General features: G+C 40.2%; 1 protein-coding gene across 1 annotated transcript in view; it reads left to right on the top strand.

The window, feature by feature from the left end:
- The window catches only part of MED13 (mediator complex subunit 13), a 46,727-nt gene extending 33,866 nt beyond the window's left edge, over nucleotides 1-12,861 (top strand). Inside the window, exons 15-30 of the mRNA XM_042830390.1 lie at nucleotides 119-315; nucleotides 1,536-2,452; nucleotides 3,713-3,880; nucleotides 4,943-5,166; nucleotides 5,716-5,905; nucleotides 6,400-6,862; nucleotides 7,124-7,343; nucleotides 7,711-7,902; nucleotides 8,058-8,281; nucleotides 8,732-8,874; nucleotides 9,089-9,247; nucleotides 9,328-9,513; nucleotides 9,712-9,860; nucleotides 10,099-10,272; nucleotides 10,712-10,812; nucleotides 11,510-12,861. Coding sequence (XP_042686324.1) covers nucleotides 119-315; nucleotides 1,536-2,452; nucleotides 3,713-3,880; nucleotides 4,943-5,166; nucleotides 5,716-5,905; nucleotides 6,400-6,862; nucleotides 7,124-7,343; nucleotides 7,711-7,902; nucleotides 8,058-8,281; nucleotides 8,732-8,874; nucleotides 9,089-9,247; nucleotides 9,328-9,513; nucleotides 9,712-9,860; nucleotides 10,099-10,272; nucleotides 10,712-10,812; nucleotides 11,510-11,642 — 3,840 coding nt within the window. The 3' untranslated portion in view covers nucleotides 11,643-12,861. The remainder of the gene's footprint in view (nucleotides 1-118; nucleotides 316-1,535; nucleotides 2,453-3,712; nucleotides 3,881-4,942; nucleotides 5,167-5,715; nucleotides 5,906-6,399; nucleotides 6,863-7,123; nucleotides 7,344-7,710; nucleotides 7,903-8,057; nucleotides 8,282-8,731; nucleotides 8,875-9,088; nucleotides 9,248-9,327; nucleotides 9,514-9,711; nucleotides 9,861-10,098; nucleotides 10,273-10,711; nucleotides 10,813-11,509) is intronic.
- The last annotated feature ends 29 nt before the right edge of the window (nucleotides 12,862-12,890 follow it).

Genomic DNA, 12,890 nt, shown 5'->3' with positions numbered 1-12,890 from the left:
AGTGCAAACGACAAATGTGTAAATCTCAACTTTTATTCAGCCATTCTTTATAAGAAGTGTTTTAATTGCTGATATAACCTAATTCACATGCTGGTGCTTTACTGTGTATAACTTCCAGGATTATTCTTATGTTTATAAACCTGAGAACTGCCAAGCCTTAGTGGGATGTTCCATGTTTGCACCACTGAAAACACTTCCCAGCCAGTGTCTCCCTCCCATCAAACTGCCAGAAGAGTGCATATATCGCCAGAGCTGGACTGTGGGAAAGCTGGATTTGCTTCCTCCAGGACCTGCCATGCCATTTATCAAAGATGGGTATGAATTATCTTTAATCTTTGTAAGACTTGAAGTTATTGACAACATAGCAAGTACTCCATTTTTTTTTTTTTTTTTATGCACGTAACTAGAAAAATTTATAAAGGCCCTGTGTTCAGACAACTGACAGGAGATTTAATAGAACTTCACACTTAAACCTTACTGCAAGAGGCTGCCTTCTCAATGGCTTCTTAACTGTGCATACATCTTAGTTGTCTCATTTAAAGGCTTGCTGGGGAAGCTTAATGGTGGAAGTCCAGTGTTTAAATAAGTAATGGAGATGGTAACAATGAAGATGCATGTAAACTTGGGGCTATTTTTTGCAGTGGTGTTGTAGGTACTGTAAAGGCTTCATAGGTGATTCTTTAGTTTCTTAAACTGTTTTCTTAAATAGCCATCATGTCAGCTATACTGGGACCAGAAAAAACATGTCCTTTGGTTGAAAGCTATGTCCAGTGTGACACTGCCTGGTAACACCAGTATTGCAGTAGGCATTTCTGTAATCTGCATTTGGTAGTGATGGTTTTGTTGGCAGCACTTGAAGAAAATATTTGTTCTTCCTTCTCTTTTGCAGTAGTAACTTCTATAGACAGATTAGGCAACAAGGAGGCTGTGTATTTATTGAAAAAAGTGTGTGAATTTTGATTTATGTGTAAATGCTGTTGCTGCTTCTATTAAGGCTATTCATAATCAGTGTGTTCTCAAGTCTCATCAGTCTTGCAGGTCTTTGGAGTTATTCAGCTGCTTAGGGGGAAAAAAAACAAAAAAAGAATTTAAACATTTCCAGGTGATACTTTCCTCGTGGATCTGACTGAGTCTGCTGTTGGTATACCCAGTATATTTTCTTAATGTTGTGTGTCAACACAACATATAAATAAAGCATGAAAAGGAAGAGGTGCCCTTTAGGCTCCATATATCCACAGAACTTGTAGTTTTTACTGTCTACACTTGTTTCCTGGAAGCTTTGTGGAAAGAAAAAGACAAGAAAGGAAGAGGGGGGAGGATTCTTTAACAGCACTGACAATGGGAATTCTGCAAAGTCATTTAGAACAAACACACTTGAAGTTCCTTAGGGAATGAAAATCTTTTTGTAGATTGTGAAAGACTACTTCAAAAAAGGCAAATATTAATTAGGGAGGTCCTTGTTTAGCAATTTGAGACTGACTCCTTGGTTTTGAAATTGATTTCAAGTATTTCTTTCTTCTCGTGGCTCCTATCAGTGACGGAAGCACTATGGATCAGGAGTATGGCCCTGCATACACGCCGCAGACTCATACTCCGTTTGGAATGCCCCCGGGCAGCGCACCACCCAGCAATGGTGGAGCTGGGATTCTCCCTTCTCCTTCCACCCCTCGTTTCCCAACTCCCAGGACACCAAGGACTCCTCGGACTCCTCGTGGAGCTGGTGGGCCGGCGAGCGCGCAGGGGTCAGTCAAATACGAGAACTCTGATTTGTACTCACCAGCTTCCACGCCATCGACGTGTAGACCACTTAACTCTGTTGAACCTGCAACTGTGCCTTCCATCCCAGAGGCACACAGTCTGTACGTGAATCTCATCCTCTCAGAGTCTGTAATGAACCTCTTCAAAGACTGTAACTTCGACAGCTGCTGCATATGCGTTTGCAATATGAACATCAAAGGTGCTGATGTTGGAGTTTACATTCCTGATCCAACACAAGAGGCCCAGTATCGGTGTACCTGTGGTTTCAGTGCTGTTATGAATAGGAAGTTTGGCAACAGTTCTGGACTGTTTCTTGAAGATGAATTAGATATTTTAGGTCGTAACACAGAGTGTGGCAAAGAAGCAGAAAAACGCTTTGAAGCTCTCAGAGCTACTTCTGTTGAACATGGCAGTGCAGGACTGAAAGAACCGGAGAAACTGCCTGATGAGTTAATACTGTTGCTGCAAGATCAATGCACCAACTTGTTCTCACCATTTGGAGCAGCAGATCAAGATCCTATTCCCAAAGTCGGTGCAGTTAGCAACCTGGTACGCGTAGAAGAAAGGGATTGTTGCAATGACTGCTACTTAGCCTTGGAACATGGACGCCAGTTCATGGACAATATGTCAGGAGGGAAAGTTGATGAAGCACTTGTGAAAACTACTTGCTTGCACCACTGGTCAAAAAGAAACGGTAAATACTGAAAACAACTTATTTACTACTTGTCCACCTATGAATTTTTGTGTGTTTTCCTTGTTGGTTACTGGATACTTAAAAAACAGCTTTTCCACCTGTGTGCATAGATGCAGTGTTGTTCCGAACATGTTTGAACTGTGTTCATAACAATGATTCTTTAGGCAACTCGTGGTGACTGCATCCACAGACGTTCTGTGGAATGAGTGAGTGTTGGGAAGTGTAGGTGGTTCAAATGGGGACTGTGCCTTGAAAGGCTACTGTAGTAGAGTGAAAAGATGTGTGATTCAGTTGGCTTCTGCCCCCTGTAAGAGGGGGTGGTAGTTTAATGGTGTGTGTGGTAAACAGTGCTTCTTTGTGGCCTTTGCTGTACGTTGGATCTACCAAATGTGCTTGGACTTTCCTTTCCGTGCCTTGTCTGCTAATGTACTGTCTCATGGTACAGCCTATGATCTTTGCATATCTACCTCTCCTCTCAGAAGCAGTCCTTCAAGTAGCAACTATAGCTGGGTAAACAGTAAAACATGGAACTTGAAGAAGTTAGCTGCAGTTAATAGTATTGGTGAGGGCAAAGAGGGTGAACAGCAAAGCATGAATGGGTTTCTGTGTATCTGTATGGGGCATTAAAGTCTCTGGTTCTAGATAAATCAATGCTTTCAGGCACCCAGGAGAAAAAACACTTGGTATTATGTGACCTTGGTGGTTAGGGATGTAAAGATGTCAAGATGCTTTTTAAAGGAAGGCTGTGAAACTGTAGCACTAACAAATTTTACTTCAATTCTTTATTCTTAAAGTTTGTGTGTTAGATGGCATAGTGGTGGGAGTAGGATGAAATGGACCACGTCAGAAGCTTCTGTTGGCTCCTCTGGAGTGAGCACTGGGTGGCAGACTGCCTAAACTTCCTTGTTGGGAGGGGAAGATTCTATAGTTTTTAACTTGCACAGCTTGATGGGGTGGTTAGTTTGTTTTGTTTTGTGATTTTTAGACTAAGAAGTAAAAAAATGTGAAGATATTAAGGCTTTCAGGAGAAGAAACTGTACAGACAAGAAACTGTTTGTTACTCTTAAATGACTGAGTGAGGAAGAAGAAAACTCTAAATCTGTGTACAAACTTCTGTCTTGGCCTTTGGCTGACCTGCATGAACAGCACGTGCTTTTTGGGAAAAAGCAGTTGTCTAAAGTCAAGGTGTCTTAGCATCTGTGGAAGTTGTATTTTACCCTACTGTAGAGGCAGGCCTTGACAGCTTTTTTGTCCTTTCAGTTGTGGACGTGAGCATGCAGTGTTCCCAGGACATCCTTCGTATGCTGCTCTCACTGCAGCCCGTTCTTCAAGACGCCATTCAGAAGAAGCGCACGGTCCGGTCGTGGGGTGTGCAAGGCCCCCTCACGTGGCAGCAGTTCCACAAAATGGCTGGCAGAGGCTCTTATGGTAAGCTGCTGTGTAGACTCCTGTCTGCTGGCCTTTGCTTGATCCGGCCACCAAACCTCACTGTCTGGATGCTGCCCAGCCTGTTGGAATTCTGAACAGCATCTGGACGGCTCTTTATACTAATGAGAGCCATTAGACTGGGGGGAGTTCTTCTCTTTGCAGGAGCAGAAAATATTTTTTTTTTTTTTTTTTTTAAACAGTAAATGAATTTAAAGTGTCTGTGTACTTAAAATTGCCAATTGCGCTGCTTGTGTGTGTTTGGCGCTCATCCAAGTGAGGGACTGAAATTATCAAGATGGGTTTAGTGTTGAAAATGGAGCAGTTACTAAATATTAGCTTTGAAATACTTGGTAAAGTGTGCTTTATTGATCGGTGGTTTGGGTTATAGTGGAGACCTGAGATCATCCAGTGTGCCAAGACTATTACAAGCAATTGGAGTAGCCAGCATGTGATGCGTGTTTACAGATAAGACAGTCAATTTTGTGCACTCACCTGAAGCTTTAAACTCTGATTTCATTTGCGTGTGTGAGATTTTCATTTGCCAACATGGAAAAGATCAGCCTTTCACCAGTGGATCTTTTGGAGCTATTCAAGTATTTAGAACACCCTAATTACACATTTAGGACATGTGTAAATGTGTGTTGTTAACTGTTTTCCTTCTGTGGTCCTTCATGTATCCACTCATGTACCACTCTCTTTTTTGATCGCTGATTCTTTAGATTCTATGAGGAAGGCTTCCTAGACAGTGAAGATCTGTTCCTGATTGTATGGTGGTGAACATAATAAACAACTGTGTAATTTCTTTAGGCCCTGAGAGATTTGAGATGAGAATAATTAGCTGTTTTTTCTTTTTTGTGTGCTTATTTTCCGGGGGTTGGATCGTGCAATCCATGCTTTTTGTTTGTTTGTTAAAAGGAGAGCTATTCCATTTGTAATCAGTGCTACTTCCTTTTAGATGCTGGGAATGCTGGTGTTCCTTCTTTTCGTGTTTTCCTAGAAGCAGGTTGTTAATTTTTAAGCTTGCTGCTTAATATATTGGAAAAATCTATCTTGCTTTTCCAGGAACTGATGAGTCCCCAGAACCACTGCCAATCCCAACATTTTTGTTGGGCTACGATTACGATTTCCTGGTGCTGTCTCCATTTGCGCTGCCGTACTGGGAGAGGCTGATGCTGGAACCTTATGGATCTCAAAGAGATGTTGCTTATGTTGTGGTGTGCCCTGAGAACGAGGCTCTGCTAAATGGAGCAAAAAGCTTCTTTAGGGATCTGACTGCAATATACGAGGTACATTATTTATGGCAGTTAGCAGTGAAATGGGTTTTTGAAAAACTGTTTCTAATACACGCTCATAATTACTTATCAGGCTTGTCTCCCGTGATATAAATGCTTGCACAGAATCCTATCTCAGAAAGCTGCTAGAAAGGATTTTAGGAACGGGCACTTGAAAGATAAGGGCTGTTCACGCTGCTCATCTTTCCTTTTAGCGATAGATGTAACGTGGATCCGATGAACGCCGCTCAGTGGTAAAACTGTGCATTGCCACTTCAACTTCAGTGAATTCATGAAACGCCTCTGTTACTTAGTTTGTGGTTAAGATTAGAGCAGATCAAGCTTTTTTTTCTTGTATTCAGTAAAACATGAAAATAAACCATAAAATCATTATACAGTGCTATAAAATCATTATACAGCATTTCATACTGATGCAGTTTTCTAGAATTAAAATATTACTTAGGAATGTCATAACTAAGCTATGAATCTCTCTCTCTCTGCTCATTTGTTTGATATTTTATTATTATTATTTTTTAATCCTTACATCTTATTTTGCCTTTGCAGTCATGCAGACTTGGCCAGCATAGACCTATCTGTAAATTATTGCCTGATGGAATCATGAGAGTTGGACCTACTGCTTCAAAGAAACTTTCTGAGAAGCTGGTCACAGAATGGTTCTCACAGACAGCTAATGCCAACAGTGAAGCGTTTTCCAAACTCAAACTGTACGCCCAAGTTTGCAGATATGAGCTGGGTATGAATATTTTTTGTTTTGTTCTTATTTCATGGAGTTAACACCTAATCCACTGCAGAAGAAGTCATTGCATTTACTTATTGAATCTACTCTTTGTTGCAATTTTCTGATTTTAAGCTAGGGGAAAAAAAAGAAGGCAGAAAATCCATACCTTTAGATACGTTCTAAAATGGCTGCTTATCTATCAGTATTTGTTAGGGAATGGCAGTGCTCTTGCTTGATAGAGACTGCTACTGTCTTTTTCCATTGCTGTCTTAGGTTCTGAGGCAGTGATTTCTTCAAGTTCTAATGACTTGAAAACAAAAATTACTTTAGAAATAGATTTCTGAGTGTTTCTGGAAGTGTTATGAGACTCTTAGAAGTTGAAATATTAATGCTTGCATTTTTTTTGAAAGATAAAATATGCTTAACTTTTAAAACTGCTGTAGGCTTAGTTTAAGTATACACAAAACTAGTTGCAATACGAAATGTATGCATTTTTTTCCTGTTTTTAGGTCCTTATCTTGCTTCTCAGCCTTTGGACAATTCGTTACTTGCCCAAACAAATCTGGTCCCTCCCTCTAGCCAGCCAGCCTCTGCCCTGCCCCCAGTGACAGCCAGCACTGGAAATCCCAACACTCCATCTGCTCCTGCAGCTTCTACCAGTAGTACCATGACAGCAACGTCAAACAGTGCCATGTCTTCTGCAGCTACCACAGCTAACTCAACTTTGACTACCACTGCCACGTCGTCCTCGTCTGCTAACATAGGCAGTGGGATCCCAACAAACAAGCCTTCTTCATTTCCACCTTTTAGCAGTATGAACAATACCACTTCTGCTTCCCTGCCCTCTCAGGCTGCAACGGTCCAAAATGGGCAAACAGGAGGGCAGCAGCAACAGCCGGTGCTGCAAACGGCAGGGATGTCTGGAGATGCTACTGCAGCACCTGCACAGCCCCACCCAGAGGTTTCTGAAAGGTAATGGAGCTGTTAAAACTCACTCTGCCAACAGAACTGTGTGCTGATGAGCTTCTGTAAGAAAGAAGGCAAAAGGAAAAAAAACAAGTAATGTTGAGCTGCTGGCAAGCTCACATACCAAACTGAATTATGAACATGATTTCTTATGCCACAGTTAAAGGTCTTTAATCTTTGATGGTTTTGTCTCAGTTGTAACGTAAGTAAAATTAAGTCACTCTAAAACTCAGTGTTTTGTAACTGCTTTCAAAATCTCACTTTCAGCACTATGGATCGTGATAAAGTCGGAGTTCCTACAGATGGAGATTCACATGCTATCACCTACCCACCTGCCATTGTAGTTTACATAATCGATCCTTTCACATATGAAAAAAAGGATGAGAACAGTAGCTCATCTAGTCTGTGGACACTTGGACTTCTGCGCTGCTTTTTAGAGATGGTTCAGGTTCTTCCTCCTAACATCAAGAATATAATTTCTGTGCAGGTGAGCCAACATCCGCAGAAATGTGTCTAACAAAATATCTTTGGCTTTAGCTGTGTTTTGGAGGTGATAATGCCCTTCTTCTGTTGTCTGAGGAAATTTTCAATGAGAATCATAAAATCATAGAATCACTCAGGTTGGAAAAGACCTTAAGGCCATCGAGTCCAACCACGACCTATCCATACTACCCTAACTCTAGCAACCCTCCACTAAATCGTGTTCCTGCACCACGTAGCTTTAGTAGAAGTGGCAGACATCAAATAAGTAGAGAAATGATTGTAGAGTTAAATCCTGAAAGCAGCATACACAAATACTATCTCAAGAAATGTAGTAAAGAAACCATTTTATTTCCCTGTGTGACCTGTTCTAGATCGTTCCATGTCAGTACCTTCTGCAGCCTGTGAAACACGAAGACCGGCAGATTTACACTCAGCATTTGAAGTCTTTAGCATTTTCAGCATTTACTCAGTGTCGGAGACCTCTTCCATCTTCCACCAACGTGAAAACGTTAACTGGCTTTGGCCCAGGCTTAGCCATGGAAACGGCTCTTAAGAGCCCTGATGTGAGTATTCTTATGATTAATGTGGTTCTGTTAATATGCACATGAGAGAAACGTCCCTTTTTATTCAATTGTTGGTGTCTTTCATGTGGACTGAACGGAGTTCTTAAGAGTAATCACTACTTGAAACGTGGTTTTCTGTTCTGTCATCCTTATAGAGACCTGAGTGTATTCGACTGTACACCCCTCCTTTTATATTGGCTCCTGTAAAGGACAAGCAAACAGAGCTTGGAGAAACTTTTGGAGAAGCTGGCCAGAAGTATAATGTGCTTTTTGTAGGCTACTGTTTGTCTCATGATCAAAGATGGCTTCTTGCATCCTGTACAGATCTCTATGGAGAACAGTTAGAGACGTGCATAATAAATATTGATGTACCAAACAGGTAAGTGCCAAACTCCTTTATTTTTAGCAGGTGTATGTTCTCTCTTTTTAAGAATTATTTTCATCAAGATGATGTAAGAATATCTCTTGCTTTTGTAGACCCACTATGTTGCAAATTTAAACCAAGTGGATAATTTCAGTCTTACGTGTATATTGAATTAAATTTCTAGAAGGAATGCCATATGGTTTCCTGTGCTTTGTGAGTGCTTTTGTTTGTGTGATTTCCCCTTCCACTCCTTCTTCTGACTTTTGATGTCAGTGTTAAGATGTGATGAACGAAAGGCAAACCAATCAAACCTTTTTTGATTTGAAGTTGCTGTTAATGAGCCACAATATTCACATTTTTGTGTCCTGTGAACGTTCAGGTTAGTGCAAATAAGTTCCAAAGGTGGCAGTAGAAGTTTGTTGCAGATGGGTTCAAGTTTTGTTTTCTCTTCTGTTTCAATTCTAGAGCTCGCAGGAAAAAGGGCTCTGCCCGCAGGCTTGGTCTTCAGAAACTCTGGGAATGGTGCCTGGGACTCGTGCAGATGAGTTCTTTGCCTTGGAGAGTCGTAATAGGCCGCTTAGGAAGAATAGGGCACGGGGAATTAAAAGGTAATGTTTGACTTTTAGAGGCTAAAACTCAATTTGAAGCTTTCATTTTAAATAGTATAATAGTATAGCGCCAGTCTCTTTCTACAAGAAAACTTTGGTAAAGCCCACAAAGGAGCTCTAAGTTAACACACAGGAATGCTACGTCATATGTAGAATAAGCATTCTTCAGCAAGCACTGTTCTTCTAATCAAATGTGTGTCCTTTGTTTCCTCAGATTGGAGTTGTTTGTTGAGTCGCCGAAATCTTCAGTCCCTCAGTAAGAGGCTGAAAGACATGTGCAGAATGTGTGGTATCTCTGCTGCAGACTCTCCCAGCATTCTCAGTGCTTGTTTGGTAGCAATGGAACCACAGGGGTCCTTCATTATTATGCCAGGTATGTGAGAAAGCATATTTTGGTGGGGGGAAACTTATAGTTTGCTTTTGCAAAACTAAGGAAATATTTTTCTTCCGAAGATTCTGTGTCGACAGGCTCTGTGTTTGGACGCAGCACCACTTTAAATATGCAGACATCTCAGCTGAATACCCCACAGGACACGTCGTGCACTCACATACTTGTGTTTCCCACATCTGCTTCTGTGCAAGTAGCATCGTCAACTTATACCACTGAAAATTTGGATCTGGCCTTCAACACAAACAATGGTAAGTAGAGTGGATTTATTCTTGTTTTAACAACAAACCAACCAAAAACCCATCATCACTCCCACCGTAGGAGGAATAAGACTTTATTCTACTGAACCACAACATTTATGTGGAAAATCACTTGATTTCAGTGTGCTGTCATGTGCCATAGGTACGCTGAGAAGCTGTGGAAATTAACTGTTCCTTTTCTTTTTCGAGATGGAGCAGATGGAATGGGCATCTTTGACTTGTTAGACACTGGAGATGATCTTGATCCTGATATTATAAATATTCTTCCTGCATCCCCTACTGGATCCCCTGTACATTCTCCAGGGTCCCACTACCCCCATGGAGGTGATATGGGCAAGGTAACTGTTAGAGTAAAAATAGAGGGGTGTGTGTGTGTGGTTGTTTGCTTTCTGACAGCTGCTTATTTCCTTTCTGGAATGGAAGGTTTCTATGAAATATTTTGCATTAATTGGAGGTTGGATTGTCACTGTCAAAATCCTGGATCTTTCAAAATACTTTGTGGTTTGAAAGCTGCAGATAATTTCTCCTAACTTTGCGTTCTCCTAAGAGTAAAACCGTCGCCTGTTGTTTTTATAGGGTCAAGGTACAGATCGATTGCTTTCAACAGAATCTCACGACGAAGTAACAAACATACTGCAGCAGCCACTGGCCCTTGGTTATTTTGTGTCAACTGCCAAAGCAGGTCCCTTGCCTGACTGGTTTTGGTCAGCGTGTCCTCAAGCACAAAATCAGTGTCCCTTGTTTCTTAAGGTACTGTTCCTTCAGCAGGCTGCACTGGCTTTTTTATTCTATTTCTTAATTATTATTATTATTATTATTTTTTTTTTAACAGAGGATTTATTTTCCCTGAGTACCTTTTGCATGTAATAGTCTGACCTTAGGGGACAGCAAGTGAACTTTAAAGTCTGCGTATTATTAGACATCTTGTGCCACTGGAGTTTGCCTTTTTAGTCATCATTTATTGTAGGCACAAATATTTTAAAAACAATTTCCTAAGGTTCATTACACTGTTAGCACTGTGCTTCTAGGAGAAAGAATTCCTGCACTTATGAGCTGCACGAGGATAGGCTTTATTTAATTTGTGTGCCGGAGAATAGTAAGTGGCTGCAATATTTGGGTCAGCAGAACAAAGGGAAGGAAGTTATAGTTGAATCAGACACTGACTGCTAACATCTTCCTTCCTCCTTAGGCCTCTTTGCACCTCCACGTGCCTTCAGTGCAATCAGACGAGCTACTCCACAGTAAACACTCCCATCCACTTGATTCTAATCAAACTTCTGATGTGCTCAGGTATTCATGATTGATTGCTTGCAAAAACAGTTGTGCGTTTCATTTTTAATAGTGCTGCAATGGATCTGGATATTTGTTTTTCTTGCCATTGGTTTTTTCATTGTCACTGCCCTTAGTACATCACAAACAGAACAAACTGCTGTGCACTGAACAATGAAAAACGTCTTCACCGCAAGGCAGCGGTGAAATGCAAATATCTCTAAACTCTTATTTAACTAATTAATGTTGATTACAACTGAAACTGTTTGAAAAACATTAAATTCACTAAAAAAATAGTGCATAAATGAGAGGAGGATGATAATACTTGAGCCAGAATCTTATGCGAGTCGTGGGAACACTGAAGTAGAAGAGTTTGCAGATAGTTGTGTGCACATAAGACACTTGTTAATGAGAAAACATCACATTTATTTGTTTTTTAGTATGTGAATCTCTCAGCATTAATTATCATCAACAACTATGATTAGGTTAATTATTGATTAGATTTGGTTCGATTATTGATTAAAATAACAGAGTATTTTCTGCTGAAATGAAGTTTAGCTTTTATCTGCTCTCAGTAATTCAACAGTTGTTATTTCAAAGTGTTGGCAAACCCATTTGATATGTTTAATACCAAAGCAACTGCATCACATTAAACAAGTGCTGTAAAATGCTGGTGAGAAAAATCTGTTGGCTTGATGGAAGCTTATTTGCTTTTCAGGTTTGTTCTGGAACAGTACAATGCACTCTCCTGGCTAACCTGTGATCCTGCAACCCAGGACAGACGGTCATGTCTCCCGATTCATTTTGTGGTGCTGAATCAGTTGTATAACTTTATCATGAATATGCTGTGATCTTCACCTGAATTTTGCAAGACAAAAATGAGGAAAAGGGATATTTCACTGCAGGACTAAGTTATAATTCTTCTCAGTGCAAGTTGTTTGTGATGGGGTATGAATCTTGTTACTTCCAGCAAATATTGGTTTGACTTGTGAGAGGGGTACTTATCACCTGCTGTCTTTGAGTCATTGACTATGGGGGACGCTTTAGAATGATGATCAGAAAGTGTATTATAACATTTTTTAGTAGCAAAATTAACCATTTTTCCCCAGTCACAGTATTTGTGAAGAGTAATGAGCCATAGTACCCAGTCACGGTTAATGAATATTAAAAGCATGGAGATGAGAAGAAACGTGAGGAACAATGAGTTTCACCCTATGGCTTCAGAACATCAAGATGTTCTTGTATTGGATTATAGTACCTAGTATTCAAAAATGCCTGCATCTCTTATTTATTGTAAGTTTTTAAATGTATAAATTGTCTTATATTTCTTAACCTCTTTTATAAAAATTTTCCTAGAAGGTTTATACTGCCTTCTTGCTTTAAAGCAATTGGTCTAAAATATATGTAATCGTCTTAATTAAAAGTTGCAGTAGGTTGCTTTTAGAGTATTATTTTTTTGTAAGGGGTGGGCGGGGACAGTAAATTTGTATTGTCTTGATGTACAGTTTAATGGGTATAGAGGGGTTAATGTCCATACCATTGTGTGTGGGGGATTTACAGCTAAGCTGTAGTTGCAGAGTACATGTACAGTAATGAAGTTCACTGTGTTTATATAAATTGAAAAGGTACCGGGTCTTACAGCATTTTATATCACACCTTTACAGAGTAACAATGGCAATATATCAGTGATATTGTAGGTGGTTTAACTTGTAGTGAGAATAAAACGAATAAACTCTTCACCTGAAGTTTGTGTTATGGTTCAGGGCTGTGGCTAGATTCTCAGATCTATTTCCAGTATCCTAGTTGAATTACTGCAAGAATATCTGCTGTGCATTGTTGTTGCTAGATATTCTTGGCACTGTGGTGAGCATTATTTCCTCCTGTTTGTGATGAAACACAAACCTAAAGCAGAAGACATGGAACACAAATCCTACCCAAAGTCTCCGGTGAGGCTGAAATTTAGCCCAGCTCTAGCCATTTTACAAATGCAAAAACAGTCAATCTTGACTTTAAGATTGGTGTGTGTTTAACTAAAACGTGATGTAAATAGATTCTCGGTGAATTCTGGTATTCAGATTTTATTCCCTTAGTTGGGGGGG

Source organism: Centrocercus urophasianus, unplaced genomic scaffold (genome assembly GCF_019232065.1).
Source record: "Centrocercus urophasianus isolate 14NV4802_14NV808 unplaced genomic scaffold, USGS_Curo_1.0 seq_33, whole genome shotgun sequence".
NCBI classification, from domain to species: Eukaryota; Metazoa; Chordata; class Aves; order Galliformes; family Phasianidae; genus Centrocercus; species Centrocercus urophasianus.
Note: the sequence above shows the minus strand (reverse complement) of the source record. Positions and strands in the feature narration are given on the sequence as shown.